Here is a 26,733-nt window from a genome sequence, read left to right on the forward strand (position 1 = left end):
TGTACTGGAAATCCTAGCTAGAGCAATGAGGCAAGAAAAGGAAATAAAAGGGCATACTAATTGGTAAGGAAAAAAGTAAAACTGTCTCTATGCACAGATGATATGATCCTATACATAGAAAATCCCAAGGATTTCACAAGAAAGTTACTGAAACTAATAGAAGGAGACAGCAAAATAGCAGGATACAAGATCAACATACAAAAATAAGTTGGATTCCTATACAACAACAAAGGGAACTTCAAAAAGGAAATCAGGGGAAAAAACACCATTTACAATAGCCCCCCATAAGATAAAATACTTAGGAATAAATTTAACCAGGGACATAAAAGAGCGAAACAAAGAAAACTACAAAACACTACTTCAAGAAACCAAGAGAAATCTACATAAATGGAAAAACATGCCATGTTCATGGATAGGAAGATTCCACATTGTGAAAATGTCGATATTACCCAAAGTGATCTACAGATATAATGCAATCCCAATCTAAACATTCTTTATTTCTCATCTTTCACAATACCAGGGAAGTTTTCTGCCCACAAATCTTCAACAGTTCTCTCTGTATTTTCTGTTATCCTTCCTTGTTCTGGTACTCCACTCACTCATGGGTTATTTCTCTTGATAGAGTCCCACATGATTCTTAGGGTTTCTTCATTTTTTTTTTTTTAATTCTTTTATCTGATTTTTCTTCGAATATACTGGTGCCACGTGTTTTATCATCAGTTCACTAATTCTGACTTCCAGTTCCTCATTTCTGATCCTCTGACTTTCTATTGAGTTGTCTAATTCTGAAATTTTATTGTTAATCTTCTGAATTTCTGATTGTTGTCTTTCTATGGATTCTATTAAATTTTTCATTATGCTCTTGAATAACCTTCTTAATTTCCTCAACCGCTTTATCTGTGTGTTCCTTGGCTTATTCTGCATTTTGCCTGATCTCTTGAAGAGTTCTATATATTAATCTTTTGTATCCTACATCTGGTAGTTCCAGGAAGATTCCTCGATTGTTTTGAGAGTTTGTTGAAGCGATCACAGTCTGCTCCTTTATGTCATTTAATACTGACTGTTGTCTCTGAGCCATCTATAAGTTATCGTATTAATTTATGTTTGCTTACTGTATCCTAGCTTCTTGTTTTGATATGCCCAAATAAGCTGCTCAAGTGAGCTAGCTTGATTATTTGTGTCCTTGAAGCTCTAATGTCCTGTCACCAGATGGCTAGAACTGTTACCAGGTAAATGGGCCTAGGAGTCCATTCACTTTTCTTATATGGATTCACTCGGGTATCCAGGTAGTCAGTCATCAAGTGTGTGGTGCAGGCTCTGTCCTACAGTCTTAGAGGGACAGGGGTGATTGGTGTAGGCACAGGTATCTCATTGCAGCAGGGGGTCTTGCTCTGAACAAGGCACAGGCTGACAACCATCCCCCAAGTGTCTGTGAGGAAAGTGCATCCCTATTCCCTAGACTGCACAGTTGGGTGGGTTCTGCAGCCACATCATGGGCACCCAATGCTTTTGGCTGCAAGGACTAGGGGGCACTTATCCTTGGACCCCTGTCACAGGTGGCTTGGTGACATGGATGGAGCAACCAGTCCTCAGGCCCATGATGTGGGTAGGTGAGGACCCTGTTTATTAGGTAAAGCAGTGTCACACATCAAAAACCCTGCCTTTCCCCTGCACAGCTGAAAAAGTTGAAGTCAGATCTCAAGCACATACACCATTGCAGTCTGCCAACAAGGGTCTAATCTCCTGGAATGGGCCCACACAGGTCCATGCAGGGGTGAAAGGTATTCAAAATCAGCAGACCATTTGTGCCTGGACAGGAGCTGATTTTGTCCTTCCCAAGTTAGGGGAGCTGGCAGATTATCTTTTCTCCCAATTGTTAATTTATTCCTTCTCCAAGGCTGGGAGAAGGGCTCAGGGTGCACTGCAGGACCTATCTCAGGCCCAGGGAAATGACAGCCACTGATCCCGGCTTGGGTGCTGGGGGTGCAGTGTAATAGATGCAAGTGCTTAGTTTTTGCCAAGAGCACTGTTCTTTTCTGATTCCGGAGGCGTGAGTAGGCAGTGAGGCTCACTGACTCTCCCTGAGGAACATGAGTCCTGAACACCGTCAGCCCTGCTGCGGTTGCACCAGGGGATCGTGCCTGAGGGGCTCCGGTTCCCACAGAGTCAGGTCCAGCAACTCCTCGCTGCTTCTGAACCGTCTCTCCCTCCCCCTGCCACTCAGTCCAATTTCCTAACTTTGCCTTTGATGTTCAGGGCTTGTCATATATATAATCGTTTCACTTGTTTTTTCAGGTCTTTGTTATAAGAGGGATCCCTGGAAGCATCTTACTACTCTGCCATTTTGGCCCTGCCTCTCAAACGTTTCGCAACATTCTTTACTGAGATGGAAAAACTAATCACCATCTTTATATGAAAAGGAAAGAGGCCCTGGATAGGTAATGCATTACTGAAGAAGAGGAACAAAGTAGGAGGCCTCTCATTGCCTGATCGCGGAACATACTATAAAGCTACATAGTCACAACAGCCTGGTACTGGTAAAATGACAGACACATAGACCAACTGAACAGAATCAAGAACCCAGACATAAATCCACCCACCTATGGACAGGTGACCTTTGACAAAGAACCAAAGTCCATAAAATGGGAAAAAACAGTCTTTTTAACAAATGGTGCTGGCAAAACTGGATTCCATCTGTATGAAAAAAAAAAAAAAACAGGACCCATAGCTCACACCATACACAAAAACTAACTCAAAATGGGTCAAAGACCTAAATATAAAACCTAAAACAATAAAGATCATGGGAGAAAAAAAAAGGGACAATGCTAGAGGCCCTGATACATGGCATAAATTCAATACAAACCATAACTAACAATGCACAAACACCAGAAGATAAACTAGATAACTCAAAAAAAAAAAAAAGACTGGGCTTGCTGGTCTGACAGAGACTGGAGGAATCCCAGAGACTATAGCCCTAAGGCATCCTAAAAAAATAAAAAATAAAAATTTTTATTTTATTTTATTTATTTTTTTTAGGCATCCTACTGACCTTTTTTCTTTTTTTTTTTTTTTTTTACTGACCTGGAAATTAAGCCACTCCCAGAGACAACCTCCCAGCCAAAGAACAGACAAGTGCATAAGATAAACAGTAACACCCAGAGGAATGTACTCCTTAGAACAGATAATCCCAGCCAAACAACAGACAAGTACATAAGATAAACAGTAACACCCAAGAGGAATGTACTCCTCAGAACAGATAATCAGGGCAAAAAAAAAAGAAAGAAAATGGAGAAACCAGGGTGGAAATAGGGAGAGTGCTGACACATTGTGGGAAATGAAAATCTTTATGTACAAACTATCCAATGGGAAACTAATTTTCTCTGTTACCTGATTGGGGTCCAGGCCCTGGAGCAGTCAAGCCACTGAAATAAAGTCCAAGTTAGAAAGAGAGAGAAAGTTTATTAGGAGGTGACACCAATGGAAGGGCCCCAACAGCCTGTCCTTTATGGAGTCCCTCAAAAGCAATTTTTACATCAGAGCTTATATATCATTTTGGCACAGATTATCTCATTTTTTAAGCACACTGCCCACAGATGGTTGCATATATCAAAAAACAACTGCAAGAAACTCTCTATTAAACTAAAGATATGCATGTCAGACATCTGGAATGTATTCTGTATGTTTGTAACAGGCTGAAAAAAGCTTAAATGAAAATCTCTCAGTTAGTGTAACTGGCCTGCCAAGTCCACTCTGACTGAGACAAGGAGCAAGAAAGTTGCAGACCACAAGTGCCAGGTAGCCTTCCTAGCTGCCATCTTGAAGGCTGAAGGACATTTCTCCAGAGAACAAAGAAAAGGAGAGAGACCAAGGCTACAGGAGCCAAGAGGGCTCCGCACCACTTTGTAAAGAGACCAGTGCAGCTTCTGCAACTAAAAAAAAAAAAAAAAGCTTACAGATTACTTAGAGCACAAATATGGCTTCAGTTATGTCAAGCTCTCAATCATCCATTTCAAAAAGGAGAAAACATGTTGTGAGATGCTAGGGTCACGTCTATAAACTTTCACCTAAAACACAATTAAAAAGAAAACCAAATGGCCCTATACCTAGGGTATGGGTAAATGACTTAAGCGCCTAGCTCATCTGAATAACTTATTGGATGTCACTACATACCATAGGAAAACCCTGGTGGCGTAGTGGTTAAGTGCTATGGCTGCTAACCAAAATGTTGGCAGTTCAAATCCACCAGGTGCTCCTTGGAAACTCTATGGGGCAGTTCTACTCTGCCATATAGGGTTGCTATGAGTCACAATTGATTCAAAGGCAACAGGTTTGGTTTTTGGTTTTTATACACCATACACCAAAATGAAAAAACCAAACTCGCTGCCATCAAGTCAATTCTGACTCATAGCGACCCTTCAGGACAGATTAGAACTGCCCCATTGAGTTTCCAAGGCTGTAGTTTTTACAGAAGTTGAAGAGCAGCCCGTAGGTTTGAACCACTGACTTTTTGGTTAGCACCAGAGCACTTAACAATGCACCACTAGGGCTTCTTATACCACACACAGTAGTAGGTAACTCCACAAATTTTTCTTTCTTAATTCTTTAAACTAACCAAAGTGGTATATGAGGCACTGATGGTTCAGTGGTAGAATTCTTGTTCTCCGTGAGGGAGAACTGGGTTTGATTCCTGGCCAATGCACCTCATGAACAACTACTGCCCATTTATCACTGCAGGTTTGTGTGTTGCTATCATGCTGAACAGGAGGAGAGCTTCCAGACTAAGATGAGGAAGAAAAGCTTGGCAATCTACTTCTGAAAAACCAGCCAATGACCCTAACATGGGGATGGCACAGGATCAGGCAGCATTTAGTTCCATTGTGTATGGGTCCACCCTGATTCGGGGGCTAACAACAACGAGTGGTATATGGGTATTATTATTACCCTGCAAATGGGGAAACTCAGGTTCAGTGAGGCAGACACAAGTGCTGCAACAAGTGTTAGAGCTGGATACAAAACTAGGTCTGCTGGGTGCCGCAATTCAAGGAAATTTCCTCTCCCTAAATCTCCCTAGCCAGAAAGCAAGATTGAGGCTTGTTATAATCCCCATAATGTACCCTTCGGTGTCTTTAAACAAAGCTCTTGGTGGTGTGGTCCTCCTTTGCCAAACTTTCTCTTTCTCTCCCCCAGACATTACAGTAACTTCCCAATGCAAGTCTATAGCTATTTAATTCCTTGTGATTACCATTTGCTTCTTCTGTATGATCATTGTTCCCAAGTTGATGATGTTAACATTCAAGCTATTCCTGCGTGATGACCACTAAACTCTAGACTGTGGCTTGAATTTTCTTCTTCTCCGTTCTTTCTCTCTCTCTCTCTCCTCCCACCCTCTCACCCTCCCCTCCTTTCTGTCCTTCTTCCTTTCTTTCCGTCTTTTCTTTTAATCAGTAAGCTTCATTTAAGGTCCTTCACCTATAACTTCTGGACGGGCCTCTACTAGGACTTCTAGGCACTAGGAGACCTGGTTGTTACCGTACAGCCTCCCCACTCGCAACATCCTGCAGCCCTGCAAGGGGTTTAATGTTACCAACAACAGAAAAACACAAAAAGCCAATTAACAACCTTCACCTTATTTCTTTGGTAAGAATTAATCAATGTTAAATTCCAACTTTTTACCAAGTATCCAAGACCTCGAGTATTTGCTCCTCGGTTCCCTTCCCCTTTGCAGATCCGCGCCACAGCTCCTCATTGGCACTTCTCCCTCCAGCCACACGGGGGCGTCTCGCGAGAGGCGCGGGGGCCTATGGTACAGTCCGTTCTCCCCGCGCCCGTCAGGCAGTGGGTTCTTCCAGCCGTAGAAAAGCATTGTGGGAAGGCCGTGTGGCCTTTCCTGCCTCCCGCGCGCGGGGCGCGTTACCTGGTGCCGGAGGCTCCCGAATGGCGGTGCGACCCCGGGCGCGAGGCAGCGTGGCTGCCGACAACGGCGGCTCGGGACAGGAGCGCGCGGCCGCCCTGAGCCTGGTGAGGCGGCCCGGCCCAGAACACGAGAAGGACAGCGCCCTGGGTTTTCTCGGCCGCGTTCTCCATATGATCTCTGGAGGCCCGGGGCCGGTCTCCAGACTGCGTTTCCTTACCCGGAAAATGGGGACGTTCGTTTCCTGTGCTTTAAGTTAACTGATCATCGACTGCATGCCAGGGAGTTTTTAATATAAGCAGGGATGTTTTCGTGAATGAGAAGGGCCTTACTCCAGTGTAAAATCAGTTACTGTAGAAGTGAAATGTACCATTTAGGGTTTAGATCATTACGGCTTCCTACCATAGGTGCGGAACTTAACCGACAGTGAATGAGTTATCGTGGAATTCAGGTGAGTTCTTTTTAATGCAAAAAACAGAACGTAGTAGTCTGGGAGGGGGTAAACCAATCTTTACTACTATATTGAAAACACGTGGTATTTCAGTGTCTCTTACCAGATCGGGTTTTGAAACTCAAAACTGAGTTAATTGTTCTCTCTCATACAGAAAGTTAACGTCAACCATTTGATTTAGGGTCAGCAACTCTGTGCCATAGATGACGAATTTCAAGGCAGTTTCCATGCAAGCCTTTGTGTTGCCCGTTCACTTTCGGAAACTAGTGAATGTGGTGTCAAAAAAGGCGTAAATTAAACCCTTTGCAGCCATTTTCTGCCCTTGAATTTGATTTCTTTGGTGTAGGAGCTGCGTAAGTTACAGTTCATTCCTTTACAATCATTGTTTACACACCTGAATTTTAGTCTGCCAAAGTTAATGTATGTTTTCTCTTAACTAGTTTTAACTGATGTTTGTTTAGGAGGAAAATGGATGTTTGGAAATGGCTGCTGCTAATACCATTTGCACAAAAATGACTTAAGGTATGGTGACATTGTTGAAGTAGAAATTGTTCTGTCAAATAGTTACTTGTGATAAGGATTCTACCACATTTCTAAACTGGGAGGCTTCTAATTGGTATTGGTTTAAATTAGGTGTTAATAGCACATAGTTATCGTTAATACTGCATCTGTAGAGTTCAAGGTTAAGTTAAACAGCAAATAGGACAGCCTCTTGCCAGCTTAATCTTTGCCAACTAAAGGTTTTGCTGTTTTTTCTGGGTAGTCTGGAGAAACAATATATAGTACTGGGGTTCAGGATGTACCAAATGTAAATATTTGCTTGCCATATTAAATGCTTTTATTTTTTCTCTCTTAGGATGACCTTTGTGGTGATTTTGAGTTTTTGATCTTCAGAGAAGTTACTTGGATCATACAAAATTTCAGGAATCTGAGGAGTACTGAAATAATTGCCTTTGGACAGCCCATAATTAGGTGTTTAAAGCAATGGGGAATAAAAATAGTTTACTGTGCTTCTTGGGGGTTTGTGTTTTGAGTAATTAACTGTCAGAAAATAACATTTTTTTACCAAATCATTAGAGGTTTGTTTCCACCCCTAGAGCCGCTCAAAGGAAAAATATAGTCAAATATAGGATCTATTTTAATTGATTATTCTGCCATGCTTTTAACAATTAAGGTTGCACATTGCAGTGGGGTGGGGAGTGAAGAAGAAAATGCTAGTCAATTTCAAAGTTATGTGATGCAGTCATAGTCACTGATACCCCTACGAAACACAGACTGTTTGACCCAAAGACCAGAACTAGATTAACTGGTTTCTAGGTTATAGATGTGCTTTATATTGTCACTGCAGGTTTTTTGTTTTGTTTTTTACTAGATTGTATACTTAGGTAGGCATGCCTGCTGTTTTTTTGTTGTTACAAGAAGGAACAATCATGTCATTCAAAAATTTTATTGAAAGCACTGTACTAAGTGCTGGAACACAGTAAAAGCAAAACACAACTCCATTTGGAACCTTACAAATCAATAGAGGAAATGTCATCACAAATGTAAAACTGCCTTTGTGAAACAAATTCCATGGTAGGATTTAACACAAGTCAAAGGAAGCAGAATTATGTGCAAGTACCACTATTTTCCAGCCAAAGTTGGGGAAATGGCATGTGAGAGGCCCTGGATATGTCCATCCAAATTTATCTGGCAGTCTGGCCACTTTCCCTTTTCAGTGCCCTAGTTTAGATAAGAGGTGAGTGCTTCATGAAGCTTGTAAAAAGGCCATTATGGGAGCTGGAGCATTAGGAGATGATGCTGAAAAGGAGGTAGGTAGAAGCCAGACCAGTTAAAGTTTTGTTTGTGTTAAAACAGGTGGAAAGCCATGGGAGGAAGAAGTTTAGGTAGTGGTTTTTGGAAAAAATTTTAGCTGTCATGTGAAGGAACTGGAGGAAGAAGAAAAGGGGTATAGGAGGGCTGGTTAGAAGACTGGCGATTCTGAAAACGCTGTGAAGCAGATTTACTTTACATACGGTTGCCATGAGTGGGAGCCGACTCCACTATTTCGATAATCCAGCTTTGGCGAGTGTGATAAACTCTGGAGCTAAGATAGGGATTGGTTGGTAATGGGGGACTTGTCCAAAATGACTCTTAGGTGTTTACTTTGCACAGGTATAATGGCCCAAAGTCCAGCTGAGGGGGGTGTATTTTAAATTTGTTGAGCTTTAATTGTCGCCAAGAAATCAAAGTGACCTCAAACGGGCAGTGGAATATATTGGTCTGTTTAAGCAAGAGAAATCTTAAGACCATGAGTGGGGGGGTTGAGAAACAAGTAATGGCAAGGTAGGATAGGATAAGCTGCAGAACATGCTCACAAAAGTTAGAAGCAAAAGAGTGTTGCAAGAAGATCTAAGAGTTGCCCTTCGGGTTTGGTGTGACAGTGACCTTAACCAGGGCAGCTTGAGTGGAGTAGTAGGGGTCAATCCAGATAAAGAGATGGTTTATAACCAGGATTAGGTAATGAACTGGGGGGCAGAGAGTAAAGAATCCTATCTACAAATTTGCTGAGAAGGGGAGAGAAATAATAGGTGGAGAGGGATTTGAAGTTGTGAAAGTAGGTTTAAGTGGCAAGGACTTAGCTGAGAAGAAGGATAAAAAAGGATCCTGAAGAGGATGGAATCCAAAGCACAGTTGAGGAATAGAAGATGAGGAAGGTTTAGGGTTGACAGCTGTGGGGCAGTTTGTGTATGGCAACAGGAAGATAGAAGTTCTGGGAAGAAGATGGCAAAGTCATCTACAGAGAGGAAAGGTCTGAAATAAGTCATTGGGGAGAGCAGCCATTTGAGGTCAAGGGTCGTGAATTTATAAGGTAGAGGTTAACAAAAATGCACATTTACCTTGAAAACACAAGGGCACTTCAGAAATTAAAAGGCAACACTTAATAAGCGTTTTACATCATTGGAAATCACCTGTGGAACCTACTGCCACAAAGTACAGTATACAAAGAACTTAGTATGATAAAATGTCCACGGTCTGGAAATGATACTTGGCCCTTGTGCATTGAGCACTGACTGAGAACCACCTGGAGTTGGGAAGAGCTTTTCGTCCCACTTGGTGTACTACTGCACAGCTAGCAAGCTGCAGTCCAGGATTCCAAACCTTGACCTGGTCTTGGCTGTGGTGGGCACAGATACTCAAGAGTTGAGTGATAAGCATCCTGTCCCAGTATGGACATGTGGCATGTGAATGCATTTTTACAAGTCTGTCCTTCCAGATACCAAAATTAAAAAAATCCTTCACAAGTATGCTGTAGTTTCAAACCTTTAAAGAACCAAGAGGCTATATTCTTGTGAAGAAACACTTGCAGGTCCAGGATGTTTAAACAATTATAATTCACAGTGTCAAAGTAACAATGGCACACACCCTTCCCATCCCAAATCCTTCTTCACTGGTATCAAGTCTCTATCTTGAGACGTGAAGCTTGGACAGTTTTTATTGTTTTTGCTGTGTGTTTTCCAGCCAGATTGCTTGTAGATGTCTGAGATTTTTCTTCAATCAGGCTATCTTTAGACCCGTTTCTTCTCTAAAGGAACATGTATTTGAAAAGTATAGAAAGTAAGATTCAGAAGAGGGGAACACAGCCAAATATGAAAATACATTAGAAATTACTGAGCTTTTGTTAAGTTTTAAACATCAAGTTATTATTCAAGAATGGTTAATACCAAAGGCTTTTCAATCAGTATTCCCTCTATTTTGTTTAGGTAACTGCTAAATAAATAACTGCATGAATAAGACTATATGTACAAATAGTTTGATCTTAAAATTCTGACAGTAATGCATAATGAGTATTTTATTCATGAAAATTAGGCATAAATCTCAATCCATTTCACCCAAATAAGTGTAACATTTCTTTCGTAGAGTCATTCCTAAACCAAGTTCTCAGGTGTACTTTTTTGAAGAGGACAAGATGAGAATGGGGAGGTTGAGGTAATTTATAATCTTCCTTGATATATATTTCCAGTAGTCACTGAATTAAAACCTCCACAACACAGTGTCCTGGGGATTGCCATACTTGGGGCTAGAGATACCTGTCAGCGGGGGGATGAATGTCTCAAGGGGACTTGGAATATGCATGCCACTGGGACACTCCAGTCCCTTCACATGGTGGCCAGATCAGTGGCTTCCTTTTGGCCCTCAGAATAAAATGGAAACTCCTTTCCTGGAGCCTTTAAGGCCTTGCTCCATTATCTGCCATTCCCCTCACTGTGCTCTGGCCACATTGGTCTTCTAGCCTCAGCAGATTTTCCCAGGCTCCTCCCTCAGCCTACAAAGCTGGCTCCTCACAGGCTATTTCTCAGCTGTAAATGGCACTTCCACAGTCTGGCCTCTGACCACCCTATTTTAAGTGTGGACACCCTGTTGATTGTGTAGCTCAGCCTTTTGTTTTCTTCATATTGCTTATCTTAATTTGTATTTCTTTTGCCTGTTTTATGTTTGGCAAATATTTTCTGTAAAGGACCAGATTTTGGACCACATCCTATCTCTGTTGCATAGTCTGGTTTGTGTGAGTGTGTGTTTTTAAACAACCCTTTTAAAATGTAGAAAACATTATTACCTCCAGGGGCTTACAGAAACAGGCAGCAGGCTGGATTGGGCCCATAAGCCAATCCCTTGTCTAGGTACTTCCCAATGCCCAGACAAGTGCCTGTCAGTCCTCAGATGTGCTCGATGGGTATTTCTTAAGTTGAAAACCAAAGGTGTCCCGGAGACAGGACTACAATTAGTTCCCTTGATCAGAAGGTGCAGTGAGTTGTTCTCATATGCAGCAAAGTGAGAACTACTCTTTCAACACTAATGTGTATAACACAAGATTTTTCAGATTCCTAGGTGATAATGATTAGTAGGAAATCTAGAGCAGTTGGAAAAGCAAAAATACAGTAAAATAAAATTTCTATTTGTATTGAAGCCATCTTTAAGACCCCCCCCCAAAAAAAAAAACTCTGGAAAATGAGTATTAATCTGCACAGTAACCTATGAGGTAGATTATTTATCTACATTATATGGAAATTAAGGCTTAGAAATTAAGCTCAAAGTCACACAAGTAGGTGCAGATGAGACACAAATGCATGTCAATCTGAATGCAGAAAATTAAGAAAATAATTTTGAAAAAGTGCTATAGGCTGGCAACAAAAATTGTCTGCTTGGAAAACCTATTAGCTCTCCCAGATTTTGTGGAATTGGAGATGCAAGTTTTAGTGGAAGTTGTGGTTTGCCACCCAGATCCCTGTTCAGGGCGGAGACGCTCACTCCCCTAGATGCTGGGAATGCTGGCTGCTGTGCGGCTCCAAACAGTCCCTCTCCTGGAACTGCCTGCAGCTGAAGACAGCCACCTTGCCCAAGGTTATGCCCCCTCCAAGGACACCCTGTGTGCAATGACAGCTTGATGATGTGTGTAAAGACCCAGCCCCCTTGCCTCATGGTGTGGGATGAATCTGAAGGATCATCTCAGCCTCAGAGCTCCCCATGGAACCAGCTGTGGCCTTTATTGGCACTGTATTACAGTTCAATTCTTGCCTTTCCCCAAACCTATTTTCTTTCACTCAACAAATGTTGGCCCTAAGCGTGTTCTGCAATGAACTTCCTACTCAGAAGCTAATTCTAGGCAACCTAACCTCAATGAGTTCAGGGTTTTTCTGTCCTTGTTCAAATCATTGATAAAAAAGTGAAACAAGGCAAACGGGGCAGCACATGCCCCTTAGTCCAGGTTCTTAGGTGGTCCATGAACGCCCTGGATTTACATATAAAACTGCATATGCTTACATATGAAGAGAGAGACAGTAGTCACAACTGGCTTTTCAAAGGGATCCGTGCTCTAAAAAAGACTGAAAACCACAGTATGGCAAATGATAGACTGACAATGGCCCATAATTAATATCATCCTTGTTTTTAGTGTAATCATTTAACCAGATATGAATCCATCCAGCTATTTGATACAGCCCACCCTTTTTCCCACCTTGTTAAAAAATATAAGAGATGGTGTCACTTTGCTGAACTATGGTTACTATAGTGCTTCACTGATGTATCCATCCAATTTAGCAGTTTTAAATTGATATTGCAAAAGCAGCTATGTGCTCTGTTATGTCCTTGAATTACCTTTTAACCACATTTTTTTAAAACATTTCCAAGTGAACATCATTCTCTTTGATGGAGAAGACAGAAACAAAATGGGACTTGAGTAGTTCTGCTGTCTGCCATCAGTTAACAATTGAACATCTGCCCCAAAGAGGCTATCACTTTCTTGCTTCACGGGCTCAGAAAAATATCTAAAAATATTTTCTTTTAACTAGTGAAGCTATTATTTTTTGTTGTTGTTCTGTCTCCAAATCTTAAAATCTTTATTATTCTTGGCTTTGTCCCCAAGCCTCAGATCACTTTAGATCTTGTGCTCCCTCTAGCTTTTATTCCTAACGTAACTCTTTCCAGGTTGTACCTTGGTTCTTGATCATGCATTCCTCCTCCCTTCTTCTTCCATGTTGGGTACACATTCTTTTAAAATATAGAATCTTAGAATGATGTTAAGATTTATCGCCCTACCTGCCAAAGGAACCTTCAGAAAGGTGCTTCTCAAAATTGTTATCAGTCAACCCTTCATGAAGCTTTATTATCACTAACCTGATGAACTGTAGAGCCACCAGAACCCTGAGCATCCGAGGAACGGGTCACCGGAAGTGGAGGTACTAGATCCGTTTTTGAACTGCAGAAAGTGAGTCTTGGAATTAATGATTACAACAGTACCAAGAATCAGAACTTGAGTTGGAGGGCCATAGGGTAGAAAGCATGTTTTATACACCCTTGTATTCTGTACAGGGTCTACCACAGTGCTTGACACAAACAAGCATCTAATAAATGTTTTTTTGATTAAGTTAGGAGATTAAGTGATTTACCCAAAGTCACAGCTAATAAATGGAAGAACCAAAAATAAAATATAGGTATGTTTCCTATGTACTTCTCTCACTGTGACAAATTATCACATCTCTTTTTAGTTTATTCTAATATCTAGACAAATATGTGGCCATTGATACTTCTCTTTTAAAAATCTTATAGAACTGTATAAAATGTGCTTTAAATTTTTACAAAAACACCAAATGAAAAAACCTGGCCTATACCTCTCTCCACTAGGCTAGACTATCTGACAGCTTATTTAATGCTTATCAAAGTTTTGAGCCTTAATTCAGAGTTTACTGGCTAACATTCTTAGCCAGCAATATCAGGTATATGAATTTTCATGACTAGTACTTTTACAAGTGAATGCATAATTATATCATTAACACATTCATTTAAAAAACAGTATCATGTGTCAAGCTAAGACATGGTCCCTATCCTTGAAAGAAACAATAATAAGGCACACACATTTGTTGTAGCAAAAGAAGAGGCAAAAGGCCATTAGATCAAAAAGAAATTCTTGGGCCAACCTACTTCTCTCAGATCTTAGATTTGAGTTAGATTAATTAAAAAACATTTGTTAGATGCCTATTTGTGTTAAGCACTGTGATTGCATTATTCACAATAGAATTGCTCATACATTTCTTTCATAAAGCTTCCTTTCCTCTAAAAACTTCAATATATTGCTTGTAAATGCCTTGATGTGGCCAAGTGTGGTCTAGATTAATGTGATAGCTGCCAGCCACGTGCAACCAAGTTTAAATTAATTAAAATCAACAAAATTAATTTCTCAGTCACACTAGCCACATTTCAAATACTAAACAGATATATATATGTGTGTGTGTGTATATATACATATATATAGAACATGTCCACCATGGAAGAAACTTCTATTGGACTGCATTGGTCTAGGGCCATAAGGAGGACGACACACAGGCCTGGCCACTTACTTCACTTCTGAGAGAACGGATCGCTCTCCATCTGAACACTGGGACCGGCGATACTGGCGGTAACTTCGTGGGGAATGAGAATGCCTGATACGGATTGGATCACCTTGTGTCCTAAACAAGCAATGAAAAAACATGGACACAAACACACCAAAAGTCAGACAGGATAATTTTCAGTTCTTCCGTAAAGAACAGAGTTCTTCCTGTATCTTGAGACCTCAAAGGAATAATGGCTTTTAGAATTTTTAAAATAATTTTTTACTTTTCTCCAGACTTTTGGGAGTCTGGATGTGTTAAAATTGCACAAGTAGGAAACTGCTCACTTCACCATACCTGAAAATGAAACTATTTACACTGTGTGTATATATTTTTTTTAACCATCAAATTTTAATGAAATTATTCCCTGTGTGGAATTTTCTACAGTGGGTGTGGAAGAAAAAAGATCTACAATGTATGGAAAATGGCATTCCTATCAGAAAATACTGGTTACTGCCCTAGCTACTAACTAACCCATCATTAAAAGTTCAATCTTTAGCCTGAAGATATGGGGTAAGCAGGGCAGCGTGTCCCAGCCTGCATTTTGCCTTGGGTAGGAGGAAGCATAGGTTGCAGAAGGGAAATAATGAAGTAGGCAAGTTAGGCCTCTGCTTCCTCCTACCAATTACAGAGCTAGGGAGTCCTTTCATGGACATGTTCAATATACTAATTCTATGACAGGGATTGGATGGGGCTTACAGGATGCAGTTTTACAGCCAACGTAATTCTCTTGATGTTAAAGTAATAAAAAGGAACCTTGTTACCAACCAATGAATATCTCAGGAAAGGAATTTATATTTTAAAAAATCTAACATTCATAATCAAAAGCCCATTTGTACCTACCACATATAAGTAAGTGGTTAGTAGGAGATGGTAGTGATTATACTGAAAAAAATAGTTATAAATACAACCTTTTCTATCTCTTTGTAGACACTGAGTTCTAGTTAAAGCGTAAAGACAAAGCACTGCATGAAACACCACTGAAGAGTAAGAATGGATCACTCACTTATAATTACTATTAAACCACCTGTGAAAAGATTTTCGAGGACATACTCACTCTATCTTAGTGTATGGAATCTCTTTTAACTGTTCCTCTGACAATCCAGATGGATCCACAAGTTCCCTTCTAGAAGAGAATAAGAAAATGGATCTAATACCTTCCACAACTGACAGGTGAGTTTTCCCTTTCTAACCTTGTCTCAAAACACTTGTTAGTAAAACTTTAAGCAGGGAAGAAAGATTTTAAAACTAGCATGTGTTCTTGGAAAAAACAGAAGGAAAACCTTTTCTGTAGCTCTTTTATCTTCTTCCAATTTTTCTACAACCCAGACTTTCATGATTCATTCCTCATTTGCCTACGAAAAATCTGATGCTCTCCCCCATGGTGGATGTTTTCTGGTGGTGGTTGTGGTTTTTTTTTTTTTTACTTCTATATCTGCTTTCTTCAGTGTTTATTTGTAAAATACTTGCCTGTCTGGGTTCCACTTATAGGAGAGACCAAATGACCTGAGAGGAGATGTTAGGGCTGCCTGTAAACGGGCTGCTTCCAGAGCCCGCCTCTCCAGCACTGCTGGCGTGGTAACGCACTACCACTGTGAAAGCCATGCAACACATAATAATGAAGAGAATGAGGAATATGTGACAGGCTTCAGCCTCAGGCTGCCTCTCAGCATCAGTGGCCTTACTTGTAAATGCCTTCAAGTTACATTGGTTTTAAAACAATGAAAAAAAAAAAAAATACTCACTGAATATGCTTCCATAACTCTTCTTTTGCTTGGATATCGGGGCTTCTCCTGTAATTAGGGAAAACAACACTCATCTCTGCAAACAAGTTGTTTCATCCTACACTCTAATAGCTAACTTTAACAGAGGTACAACATTAAGAGTTTTCAGACTGCACAGTTTATTTAACAGTTGAAACCAGTCAAGGAAAGACTGGGAGAGCGAATGTGTGATAGTATAAAGATATTAGATGATTTATCTGCTAGTCCCACTAAAGGAAAACCACATAAAAACCAGAGTAGGGTTTCATTTAATGAAAGAGCTTAGGACTTCAGGCACATCTGCACAACTACCAGCGGTGATTGTACAATGAAGAATGATCTGGGGCTTCTGTTTCTGGTCATTCCAGCTATTTCTAAGTAAAACAAGAAAAAAAACAAGAGCCTATCCTAATTCTGAAATATGAGAATCCAAACATGATATGTAATTACCTAGTAGAAGCAGCAACTGGAAGGGAAAAGGAACTAGTAAGACAGCCCAGGTGGTAAAGCCAAAGATGCCAATGACCCATCTTTCATGTTTCATCTGATACTGCATTTCTGTGCCAAATCTTGGGCCTGCAAATGCTAGAACCTATCTGTGGCCTCTGTTCATGCTGCCACCCTCTATATATCCTTTTCTATTCCCAAATACAGACCCCACAAATCCCTTCTCCACCAGAAACATGTAAGTAGAAATTATGTCACTACCATTAAGACCAGTTGCCACTGAGTTGATTCTGAACATGGAGACCCATGTATGTCAGAGCAGAACTGTGTTCTACAGTGTTTTCAATAGCTGACTTTTCAGAAGTAGATTGCCAGGCCTTTCTTCTGAGGTGCCTCTGGGTGGACTCTAACCTCTAACCTTTTGGTTAGCAGCCGAGCATGTTAACTGTTTGCACCACCCAGGAACTCCACTACATGTAGCCTAGAATGAGAAACCCAAGTCTGCATTCCTGTGTTCTCATTCCCCATAGTTAGTAAGTAGCAATGAATACTAGAAATCTGTTACCACTGCAATCGTCACTACAGAATGACTCTTTTCCTAGTGAGAAAATGAGAGCAAGCTTTCCTCTGTTCAAGTGAACTAAGGTCTAATAATAGGCCAAAAATCCACAAAGGACTCAATAACAATTAAAAAGCCTGAAGCTAAGCAAAGTTACTGATACACTCTGACCTGTGGAATTTTAAATTCATAATTTGTATCAGTATTTTCAGGGCTCAATATCACTTTCAACATATGATACCATTATTGCTTTCACTTATCTCAGTTAATAAGGAATTCTGGCAGGGCCTTCTGAGCTCTCACAGAGTAGGTTAAGCTTCTTTCTAGCAATCGAATTGGCTATTTTTCCTTTGTGGAGAGGAGAATATCTCTGTGTGAAGATCTTTTAATCAACTCAAAATGGGTCAAACATTGAAAATAAGGGGCAGGGGATGATGAGTTGGTCTCAGACATATAAAGTGTAGAAGAACATGGCATCAGGATTGGAGGAAGACTCTAACGACCTGTGATATGCAGATAACACAACATTACTTGCTGAAAATGAAGAGGACTTGAAGCAATTACTGATGAAGATCAAAGACTACAATCTTTAGTATGATTACATCTTGACATAAAGAAAACAAAATTCCTCGCAACTGGGCCAATAAGCCACATCATGATAAACAGAGAAAAGATAGAAGTTGCCAAGCATTTCATTTTACTTGGATCCACAATCAACACTCACAAAAGCAGCAGTCAAGAAATCAAAAGAGGCATTGTACTAGGCAAACTGCTTCAAAAGATCTCTTTAAAGTGTTAAAAAGCAAAAACGTTACTTTGAGGACTAAGGTACATCTGACCCAAGCCATGGCATTTTTGATTGCCTCATATGCATACGAAAGCTGGACAATGAATAAGGAAGACCAAAGACGAATTGATGTTTTTGAATTATGATGTTGGCAAAGAATACTGAATATACCATGGACTGCCAGAAGAATGAACAAACCTGCCTTGGAAGAAGTACAGCCAGAGTGTTCCTTTGAGGCAAGGATGGCAAGACTTCATCTCATATACTTTGGATATGGTATCAGGAGGGACCAGTCCCTGGAGAAGTACATTATGCTTGTTAAACTAGAGAGTCAGTGAAAAAGAGGAAGACCCTCAACGGGATGGATTGATACAGTGGCTGCAACAATGGGCTCAAGCATAGCCAAAGATTGTAAGGATGGCACAGGACCAGGCAGTGTTTCCTTCTGTTGTGCATAGGGTCGCTATGAGTCAGAACAGACTCAACAACAGCTAATGCCAGAGAGAGACAGTTCAGCTACAACTATACCCCAGCATTCAATTCTCACAGAAAGTCACCAAAGAGCCTAAAGCATTATATCTAGGCTTAGGAGGCTATTCTACTGATAACCATTATTATTCTAGGAAGGTGCCAACAGTGAGGGAGTTAACTGGCTTTGAGGTGTAGCAGGATTTCTCAGTCTCAGCATTGCTGACATTTTGGGTTGGATAATTCTCTGTGGTGGGGGACTGTCCCATGCATCACAGGATGATTAATAGCACTGCTGGCCTCTATCCACCAGGTAGGTGCCAGTAGCACATCCCCAATTGTGATAGCCACAAATGTCTCCAGATATTGCCAAATGTCTCCTGGGGGACAAAATTGCCCCAGTTGAAAACAACTGGTCTAGTGTATGATTTTGGAAGTAAGGTGGGTGAAGGAACTGAGAGGCCAATTTACTGTGAAAATCCATGATGTGGCTATTGAAATAGTATTGGAGAGAGTGACAGTGAGGCAGGTACTAAATCTTACAAGGGAAAGTGACCCAAAGGCACAGCTGATGAGAGCTACAAGGAGGAGTAGTGAGTGGTATAACTTGATGGCATAGATTCAAAGCTGTGTGCTTTCAGGGAGGCAAGAGGTAGGATGAGAAAAAGCAATGAGGACAAGGAGGACATACACCTCCCATGACCATCCAGGCATAGTGCAAAGGAAGTGAGAGATGGTGAATATGAATAATATATAAAAGAATGATAACTGAGTATTTCTGAGTGTTGGAATTGCAGGTAATTTTATACTTTTCTATCTTCTCTGATTTTTTTTTTTTTTAGCCACAAAGCCTCTTACCCTCAATTATCAGAAAAAAAATAAATAATGGCATTTTCATGTTCAAAAAAGTTTCTATTGTTATTCCACAGGATGTGCCTTTCATTCTCATCCCTGAAGCATCAACGGAAATGTTATCTTAACATGAATGAGGACGTCAGTCCTTCCAGCCATAAATATTGTTGCTAAATGATTCAAGAATTTAGTTTATACCTTTAAATTCTATCATACTATAATAGACATGTTTTTAACTAAACAGAATTCTGAAACGGTGAGCAGTTTCAAACAGCTTTAAGGCACGGAAAAGTTCCAAAGCCAAAATATCAAATGCAAATTTCCTCCAATTGCGGGACCACCTGCGATTTTACAAACGTAAACACAAGTTACATGCTAATGAGGAATGTATTGTTTTTCTGCCTCAATCTGCACAGACTTAATTAGTAATTTAGGATGAATTCATGATCTGCAGCATACCATCATTTTGTGGATTTAGAAAGCTATGGAATTTTAACAGCCATTTTTCTTTAACTAAAAGACCCTTAATTATGCAGATGTTTTACTTGAAGTCCCCAAAGAAGCCCCTAATGAAATAGAGCCCTGAGTTATCTATAGATATGACATACGTAAAAAATAAACACGTAGTCAAACATTAGTCCAATATTTTTCAAAAGCAGCCCTCATTCACACCTTCTACAAATGCCCCCACTTTAATGTTCATTTTTTCAGAGAAATTAGATTCATGAGACATCATTTAAAAATTATGTTCCCCTCTTCCAAAAGCCTAAATTAAGAAGACACTTCACAAAGCTCCAGAGGGTTAAACCCCAACACTGCATATGGTCCTATATTGTTGTTGCCATTGTTTCTTGCCATCAAGTCAACTCTGACTCATGGTGACCATATGAATGCAGGGTAGAACTGCTCCCTAGGGTTTTCAAGGCTATGACCTTTCTGAAACAGCTCACCAGGCCTGCCTTCTAAAGTGCCTCTAGGTAGGTTCAAGCTACCATCCCTTTGGGTCAGTAGTGGAGCGCTTAACTGTTTGGGCCATATACATCCCCCAAATGCTCCAATTATATCACCTAAAAAATATTATACTATAATATTTGTTACATATTATAATACACTACAATATGTGCTATATTTCGCATACTATATTAAATTACAAAAAAAATAATAAATACAGCAACATTTGACTTTTATCATTTTTGTGGTCTTTATACTGACCACTGCTGTAAAACGAAATTTATAGTTAAAAATATATTAAGAAAACTTTTACATTTGCATAACACCTTTGTTAAAGAATTCAAAGCACTTAACAGACATCTCAGTAATTCTCCATCATATTCCTGAGTGGTCAGAATAAATTTAATTAGAAGATATAGAGTTCTTCTTATCCTTCTCCTCCTTCCTCTTCTACCCACCTTCAGAATTAAAGAAGCACTCAGAAGCCACTGAGCCCCAGCAACCGAGCTTTGAAGATAGCTTAGGAGTCACTTCTAGGGGCTTAACGTTAAATGTTTACCCTAATGCACCAGGTTTCTGTTTCTGTTTAACGAGGAACATTTCTTCATCCTTACAACCTCATTTCCCACGTTATTTTTTTTCAATAAATATAGTAGGACATTATGACCACCAGAGGGAGCCCCAGCCTTCTTGTGCGCACAATTGAAACTACCAAAATTATTGTTTTAGCTTTAGTGCCTCTTCCAAATATCCCAAGAAGTAAAGGTACACCCATAGAAGAGTAGTTTCAGCACAGCTGATTTTTTTCTAATGATGTTGAACATGAATGTCAAGGCAATACAGCTGAAAAACGTACTAGATAGAAGCGTACTGCTTAATGTTTTGCTGGAGGAAATCCACTCGTCTTTGAGCTTAATGTGTTTTTTAGGAGAGAGGGGTTTTGCATTTTATAGTGCTGTGTCTGATATTTAATAAACTAGCTAACAATTAATATGATTTTCTAGCTTTTCAATGAGGATAAACAAACAGAATGAATAACAATGTATCATAGTATTCTGACCTTCAGTGGCTACTTCTGCATGGACAATTTATAGGCACTGCAGGAGGAACTCAGGAATGTGAGAGTAATGAGAGAGAAGTTGTTTACTGTATTTCTCAAATGCTGCATGTACATCTGAAGAACAAAATTTAATTACTTTCCTCAGATGCTGCTGGTAGCAATGCTCCCACCTTTTAAAAAAAGCTGTAGTTGTTCCTAAACTTCCATAGAACTAAATTCTAATTTTTAAGGACTTTATATGAGTTGGCCCCACCGCAATCTCTTCACTTCTCACCTCAAGGGAAGAAAACAAAAATCATGTATCTTGTAGTAGTTCTAGAGATAAACAGAACTGGAGATCTTGCTAGTAACAGTAACTTCCATTTGTGAATGTTTACTGTATGACAGGCACTTGACTTATGTGACCTCACTTAATGTTCAGCAGAACTCTGTGAGGAGGGTATTATCTCTGTTGTACAAATGAGGAACTGGAAGTTCATGGAGATTAGGTAATAAGCTAAAATTGGTAGTTTCAGAATGTGAACAGAGGTCTGACAGCAGCACTCAGCTGATATTTTCTTAATTGGGAATAAACCCCAGGTTTTTGGTGTCATGGATCAAATAAAAAACAGCCCACTTTGTTTTATATAAAGGTATCCATCATCCATCATCTGGTAGAGTTATAATACTTTTTTCCAGCTGCCTACTTGACATTTCCACTTGACTGCCTACTTGGCATGTCAACAAAAATCTTGATCCTCTTTCCTCACACATCCCCATCGATCCTTTCCCAACTGAGTAAAAAAACAACATGGCATTTACCCAGTTGTTCAGGACACAACCTAAAAATCATCCATAATTCCTCTCACAATACTAATCTGTGAGCTGTACTTCTAAAATACATATTTGTGTAACTTATCTTCATTTCTACTACTTCCACCCTCTTCCAAGCCAAAACCATCTCCCACATTAATGAACAGAGATACCGGCAGTATTAGGAGATAAAGATTTGCTGCAATAAAAATGGAAAAATCATGCTGGGCATTTTGGACATACAACCATGACCTTAAAAAGACCATGCTTTAGGAGTAAGGACGAAGCCTAAAGAAAACACATCCTAGCACTGTTGTTGTTAGGTGCTCTCGAGTCAGTTCCAACTCATAGCAAGCCTATGTACAACAGAACTAAACACAGCCCAGTTCTGCACCAGCCTCACAATCCTTGTTATGCTTAAGCCCATTGCTGCAGCCACAGTATCTATCCATCTCCTTGACGGTCTTTCTCTTTTTCACTGACCCTCTACTTTACCAAGCATGATGTCCTTCCCCAGGGACTGATCCTCCTGATAACATGTCCAAAGTATGTGAGACGTAGTCTTGCCATCTTTGGTTTTAAGGAGCATTCTGGACGTACTTCTTCTAAGACAGATTTGTTCACTCTTTTGGCAGTCCATGTAATATTCAATTTTCTTCTCTAACACCACAATTCAAAGGCGTCGATTCTTCCTCAGTCTTCCTTATTCATTGTCCAGCTTTCACATGCATATGAGGCAGTTGAAAACACCATGGCTTGGGTCAGGTGCACCTTAGTCTTCAGAGTGACATCTTTGCTTTTCAACACTTTAAAGAGGTCTTTTGCATCAAATTTGCGCAATACAATGCCTCTTTTGATTTCTTGACTGCTTCCTCCATGGGTGTTGACTTTGGATCCAAGTAAAATGAAATCCTTGACAACTTCTATCTTTTCTCTGTTTATCATGATGTTGCTCATTGGTCCAGTTGTGAGGATTTTTGTTTTCTTTATGTTGAGGTGCAATCCATACTGAAGGCTGTGGTCTTTGATCTTCATCAGTAAGTGCTTCAAGTCCTCTTCACTTTCAGCAAGCAAGGCTGTGTCATCAGCATAACGCAGCTTGTTAATGAGTCTTCCTCCAATCCTGATGCCCCATTCTTCTTCATATAGTCCAGCTTCTCAGATTATTTGCTCAGCATACAGATTGAATAGGTATGGTGAAAGGATACAACCCTGACACACACCCTTCCTGACTTTAAACCATGCACCCTTGTTCTGTTCAAATGACTGCTGCTTCATCTGTGTACAGGTTCCTCACGAGCACAATTAAGTGTTCTGAAACTCTCATTCTTCGCAATGTTATCCATAATTTTTTATGATCCACACAGTCAAATGCCTTAGCATAGTCGATAAAACACAGGTAAACATCCTTCTGGTATTCTCTGCTTTCAGCCAGGATCCATCTGACATCAGCAATGAAATCCCTTGTTCTGCATACTCTTCTGAATCCTGCTTCAATTTCTGGCAGTTCCCTGTTGATATACTGCTGCAGCCACTTTTCAATGATTTTCAAAAAATTTCACTTGCATGTGATATTAATGATATTATTTGATAGTTTCTGCATTCGGTTGGTTCACCTTACTTGGGACCAGGCATAAATATGGATCTCTTCCAGTCTGCTGGTCAGATAGTTATCTTCCAAATTTCTTGGCATAGACAAGTGAGTACTTCCAGGGCTGTATCCATTTGTTGAAACATCTCAATTGGTATTCTGTCAATCCCTGGAGCCTTGTTCTTCCCCAATTCCTTCAGTGCAGCTTGAACTTCTTCTTTCATATCATTGGTTCCTGATCATATGCTACCTCCTGAAATGGTTGAACACTGACCAATTCTTTTTGGCATAGTAACTTTGTATATTCCTTCCATCTCCATTGGATGCTTCCTGCATCATGGAAATATTTTCCCTGTAGAGTCCTTTAATGTTGCAACTCGAGGCTTGAATTTTTTGTTCAGTTCTATCAGCTCGAGAAATGTTGAGCCCGTTCTCCCTTTGGTGTTCTAGCTCCAGGTTTTTGCACATGTGATCATAATACTTTGTCTTCTCTAGTCACCCGTTGAAAACTTCTGTTCAGTTCTTTTAGTTCATTTCTTCCTTTTGCTTTAGCTACTCCACATTCAAGAGCAAGTGTCAGAGTCTCTTCTGACATCCATGTTGGTCTTTTCTTTCCTTCCTCCCTTTTTAATGACCTCTTGCTTTCTTCATGTAGGATGTCCTTGATGTTATTCCACAACTTGTCTGGTCTTCAGTCACTGGCATTTAATGCATCAAATCTATTCTTTAGATGGTCTCTAAATTCAGGAGGGATATACTTAATGTTGTACTTTGGCTCTCATGTACTCGTTCTAGTTTTCTCCAGTTTCAACTTGAACTTGCATGTGAGCAATTGACGGTCTGTTCTGCAGTCCCACTTGGCCCCGGCCTTGATCTGACTCATGATATTGAGCTTTTCTGTTGTCTTGTTCCACAGATGTAATCAATTTAACTCCTATGAATATCCATCTGGTGAGGTCCACATGTATAGTTACTGTTTATGTTGTTGAAAAAAGGTATTTGCAATGAAAAAGTCATTGGTTTTGAGCTTTGACATCGTTTCTCTCACCAAGGCCATATTTTCCAACTACCTATCCTTCTTTGTTTCCAACTTTCACATTCCAATCACTAGTAATCATCAATACATCCTGACTGCATGTTTGATCAATTTCAGACTGCAGAGATTGGTAAAAATCTTCAATTTCTTCATCTTTGGCCTTAGCAGTTGGTGTGTAAATTTGAGTAACAGTTGTATTAACTGGTCTTCCTTGTAGGCGTATGGATGTTATCCTATCACTGACAGTGTTGTACTTCAGACTAGATCTTAAAATGTTCTTTTTATGATGAATGCAACACCATTCCTCTTCAAGTTGTCATTCCTGGCACAGTAGGCTACATGATTGTCCAATTCAAAATGGCCAATACCAGTCCATTTCAGCTCACTGATGCCTAGGATATTGATGTTTATCTGTTCCATTTAATGTTTGATGACTTCCAATTTTCCTAGATTCATGCTTTGTACATTCCATGTTCCAATTATTAATGGATGTTTGAGGTGGGCTCTTCTCATTTTGAGTTGTGCCACATCAGCAAATGAAGGTCCCAAAGGCTTGACTCCATCCATGTCATTAAGGTCGACTCAACTTTGAGGAGGCAGCTCTTCCCCAGATGTATTTTGAGTGCCTTACAACCTGACGGGCTTATCTTCCAGCATTGTATTAGACAATGTACTGCTGTTATTCATAAGCTTTTCACTGGCTAATTTTTTCAGAAGTAGACCATGGGGTCCTTCTTCCTAGCCTGTCTTCGTCTGGAAACTCAGCTGAGACCTGTCCACCATGGGTGACCCTGCTGGTATTTGAATACCGGTGGCATAGCTTCCAGCATCACAGCAACATGCAAGCCCCACAGTACATCCAACTAACAGACACGTGGGGGATCCTACAGGACTAGTGAGAGAAACCTATAAAATCTCACCTTATTAAAGCATAAAACCAAGTCTGACAAGATCGAGAGGTTCCAACAATAACTTAACTACCTGCCAGAACAAAATTTGATACTCTTTAAAGGAAGACAATATAATTGAGACTTCCTACAACATAAAAAAAAACCCAAACCAAATCCACTGCCATCGAGTCGAATCCGACTCATAGGGACCCTATAAGACAGAGTAGAATTGTCCCATAGAGTTTCCAAGGAGCGCCTGTGGATTCGAACTGCCAACGTTTTGGTTAGCAGCCATAGCACTTAACCACTACGCCACCAGGGTTTCCTCCTACAACATATCATCTAAAATTTCCAGCATATAATAAAAAATTGCTGAGCATGAAAAGAGGCAGGAAAGTGTAACCACAATCGGGGGGGAGGGGGAGGAGTCAAAACAAATGAACCTTGAGAAGACCCAGATGTGGGAATTAGCACACAAGGGCCTCAAATCATCCTTTATAAAAATTTACAACAATTTAAAGAAAATTATGGGTATAGTAAGTTAATAGTTGGGGAATCTCAGCAGAGAAATGGAAAGTATGAAAAGAAGCAAACTGAAATTTTAGAACCGGAAGTACAAAATCTGAAATGAAAAGTTCACAGAGAAAGTTTAATAGCAGATTTGGCCCTGCAGAAAAACAAAAAGTTGATGAAATCTGAAACAGTCAACAGAAATTACTAAAACTGAAAAAAGAGAGAAAAGATTTTTAAAAATGAATAGAGCCTCAACTGCTTATGGGACAATATCAAGTGGTCTAATATATATGTATATACATAATTGGGCGCCCAGAATGAAAGGAAGAGAGAATGGGTGAAGGAAAAAAATTGAAAAATAATGACCAAAATTTCCCAAATTTGGTGAAAAAACATCAAAGTACAGAAACAAAGTTAAATATAAAGAAAACCACTCTTAGCCACATCAGGGTCAAACAGCTGAACCCAAAGATAAAGAATCATAAAATTAACTACAGGAAAAAGACCCATTACACACAGGGCCTACAGAATGAAGGCTGACTTCTTATTAGAAACAACACAAGGTCAGAAGATAAGCGAACAGTATCTTTACAGTGTGAAAGAAAAAAAAAAAAAAAAAAACTACTAACCCAGAATTCTGTATCTACTGAAGTAGCTGTCACAAATAAGGGTCAAGATATTTTCGTATAAAATAAAGCTGTGAAAAATTGTCATCTACAGACCTGTACTACAAGAAATGCTAAAGGAAGAAAAGT

General features: G+C 39.9%; 1 protein-coding gene, 2 long non-coding RNA genes and 1 other non-coding gene across 9 annotated transcripts in view; 2 read left to right on the forward strand and 2 right to left on the reverse strand.

Moving 5' to 3' along the window:
- Positions 1–5,710, reverse strand: part of LOC126069147 (uncharacterized) — a 307,582-nt gene extending 301,872 nt beyond the window's left edge. For both annotated transcript variants that reach the window (XR_007515851.1, XR_007515850.1), the window contains exon 1: positions 5,626–5,710. This is a non-coding gene — a long non-coding RNA (uncharacterized LOC126069147). The remainder of the gene's footprint in view (positions 1–5,625) is intronic.
- Positions 5,711–5,873: 163 nt separating this feature from the next.
- On the forward strand, positions 5,874–7,828 carry LOC126069170 (uncharacterized). Its single transcript, XR_007515860.1, has 3 exons — positions 5,874–6,362; positions 6,824–6,884; positions 7,219–7,828. It is a non-coding gene; the product is annotated as an uncharacterized LOC126069170 (long non-coding RNA).
- On the forward strand, positions 6,595–6,728 carry LOC126070751 (small nucleolar RNA SNORA13). Its single transcript, XR_007516274.1, has one exon. It is a non-coding gene; the product is annotated as a small nucleolar RNA SNORA13 (small nucleolar RNA).
- A 1,467-nt stretch (positions 7,829–9,295) lies between the features above and the next one.
- Positions 9,296–26,733, reverse strand: part of EPB41L4A (erythrocyte membrane protein band 4.1 like 4A) — a 326,052-nt gene continuing 308,614 nt past the window's right edge. For 2 of the 5 annotated variants that reach the window (XM_049872172.1, XM_049872164.1), the window contains exons 20-24: positions 16,015–16,062; positions 15,327–15,395; positions 14,237–14,347; positions 13,017–13,098; positions 9,313–9,927 (exon numbers count right to left, since the gene is read on the reverse strand). In XM_049872172.1, the coding sequence (XP_049728129.1) occupies positions 9,799–9,927; positions 13,017–13,098; positions 14,237–14,347; positions 15,327–15,395; positions 16,015–16,062 (439 nt within the window). In that variant the 3' untranslated portion in view covers positions 9,313–9,798. Of the gene's footprint in view, positions 9,928–13,016; positions 13,099–14,236; positions 14,348–15,326; positions 15,396–16,014; positions 16,063–26,733 lie in introns of all 5 variants that reach the window. The other 3 variants (XM_049872192.1, XM_049872199.1, XM_049872182.1) reach the window with 3 other exon arrangements.

Source organism: Elephas maximus, chromosome 2 (genome assembly GCF_024166365.1).
Source record: "Elephas maximus indicus isolate mEleMax1 chromosome 2, mEleMax1 primary haplotype, whole genome shotgun sequence".
Lineage (NCBI taxonomy): Eukaryota > Metazoa > Chordata > Mammalia > Proboscidea > Elephantidae > Elephas > Elephas maximus.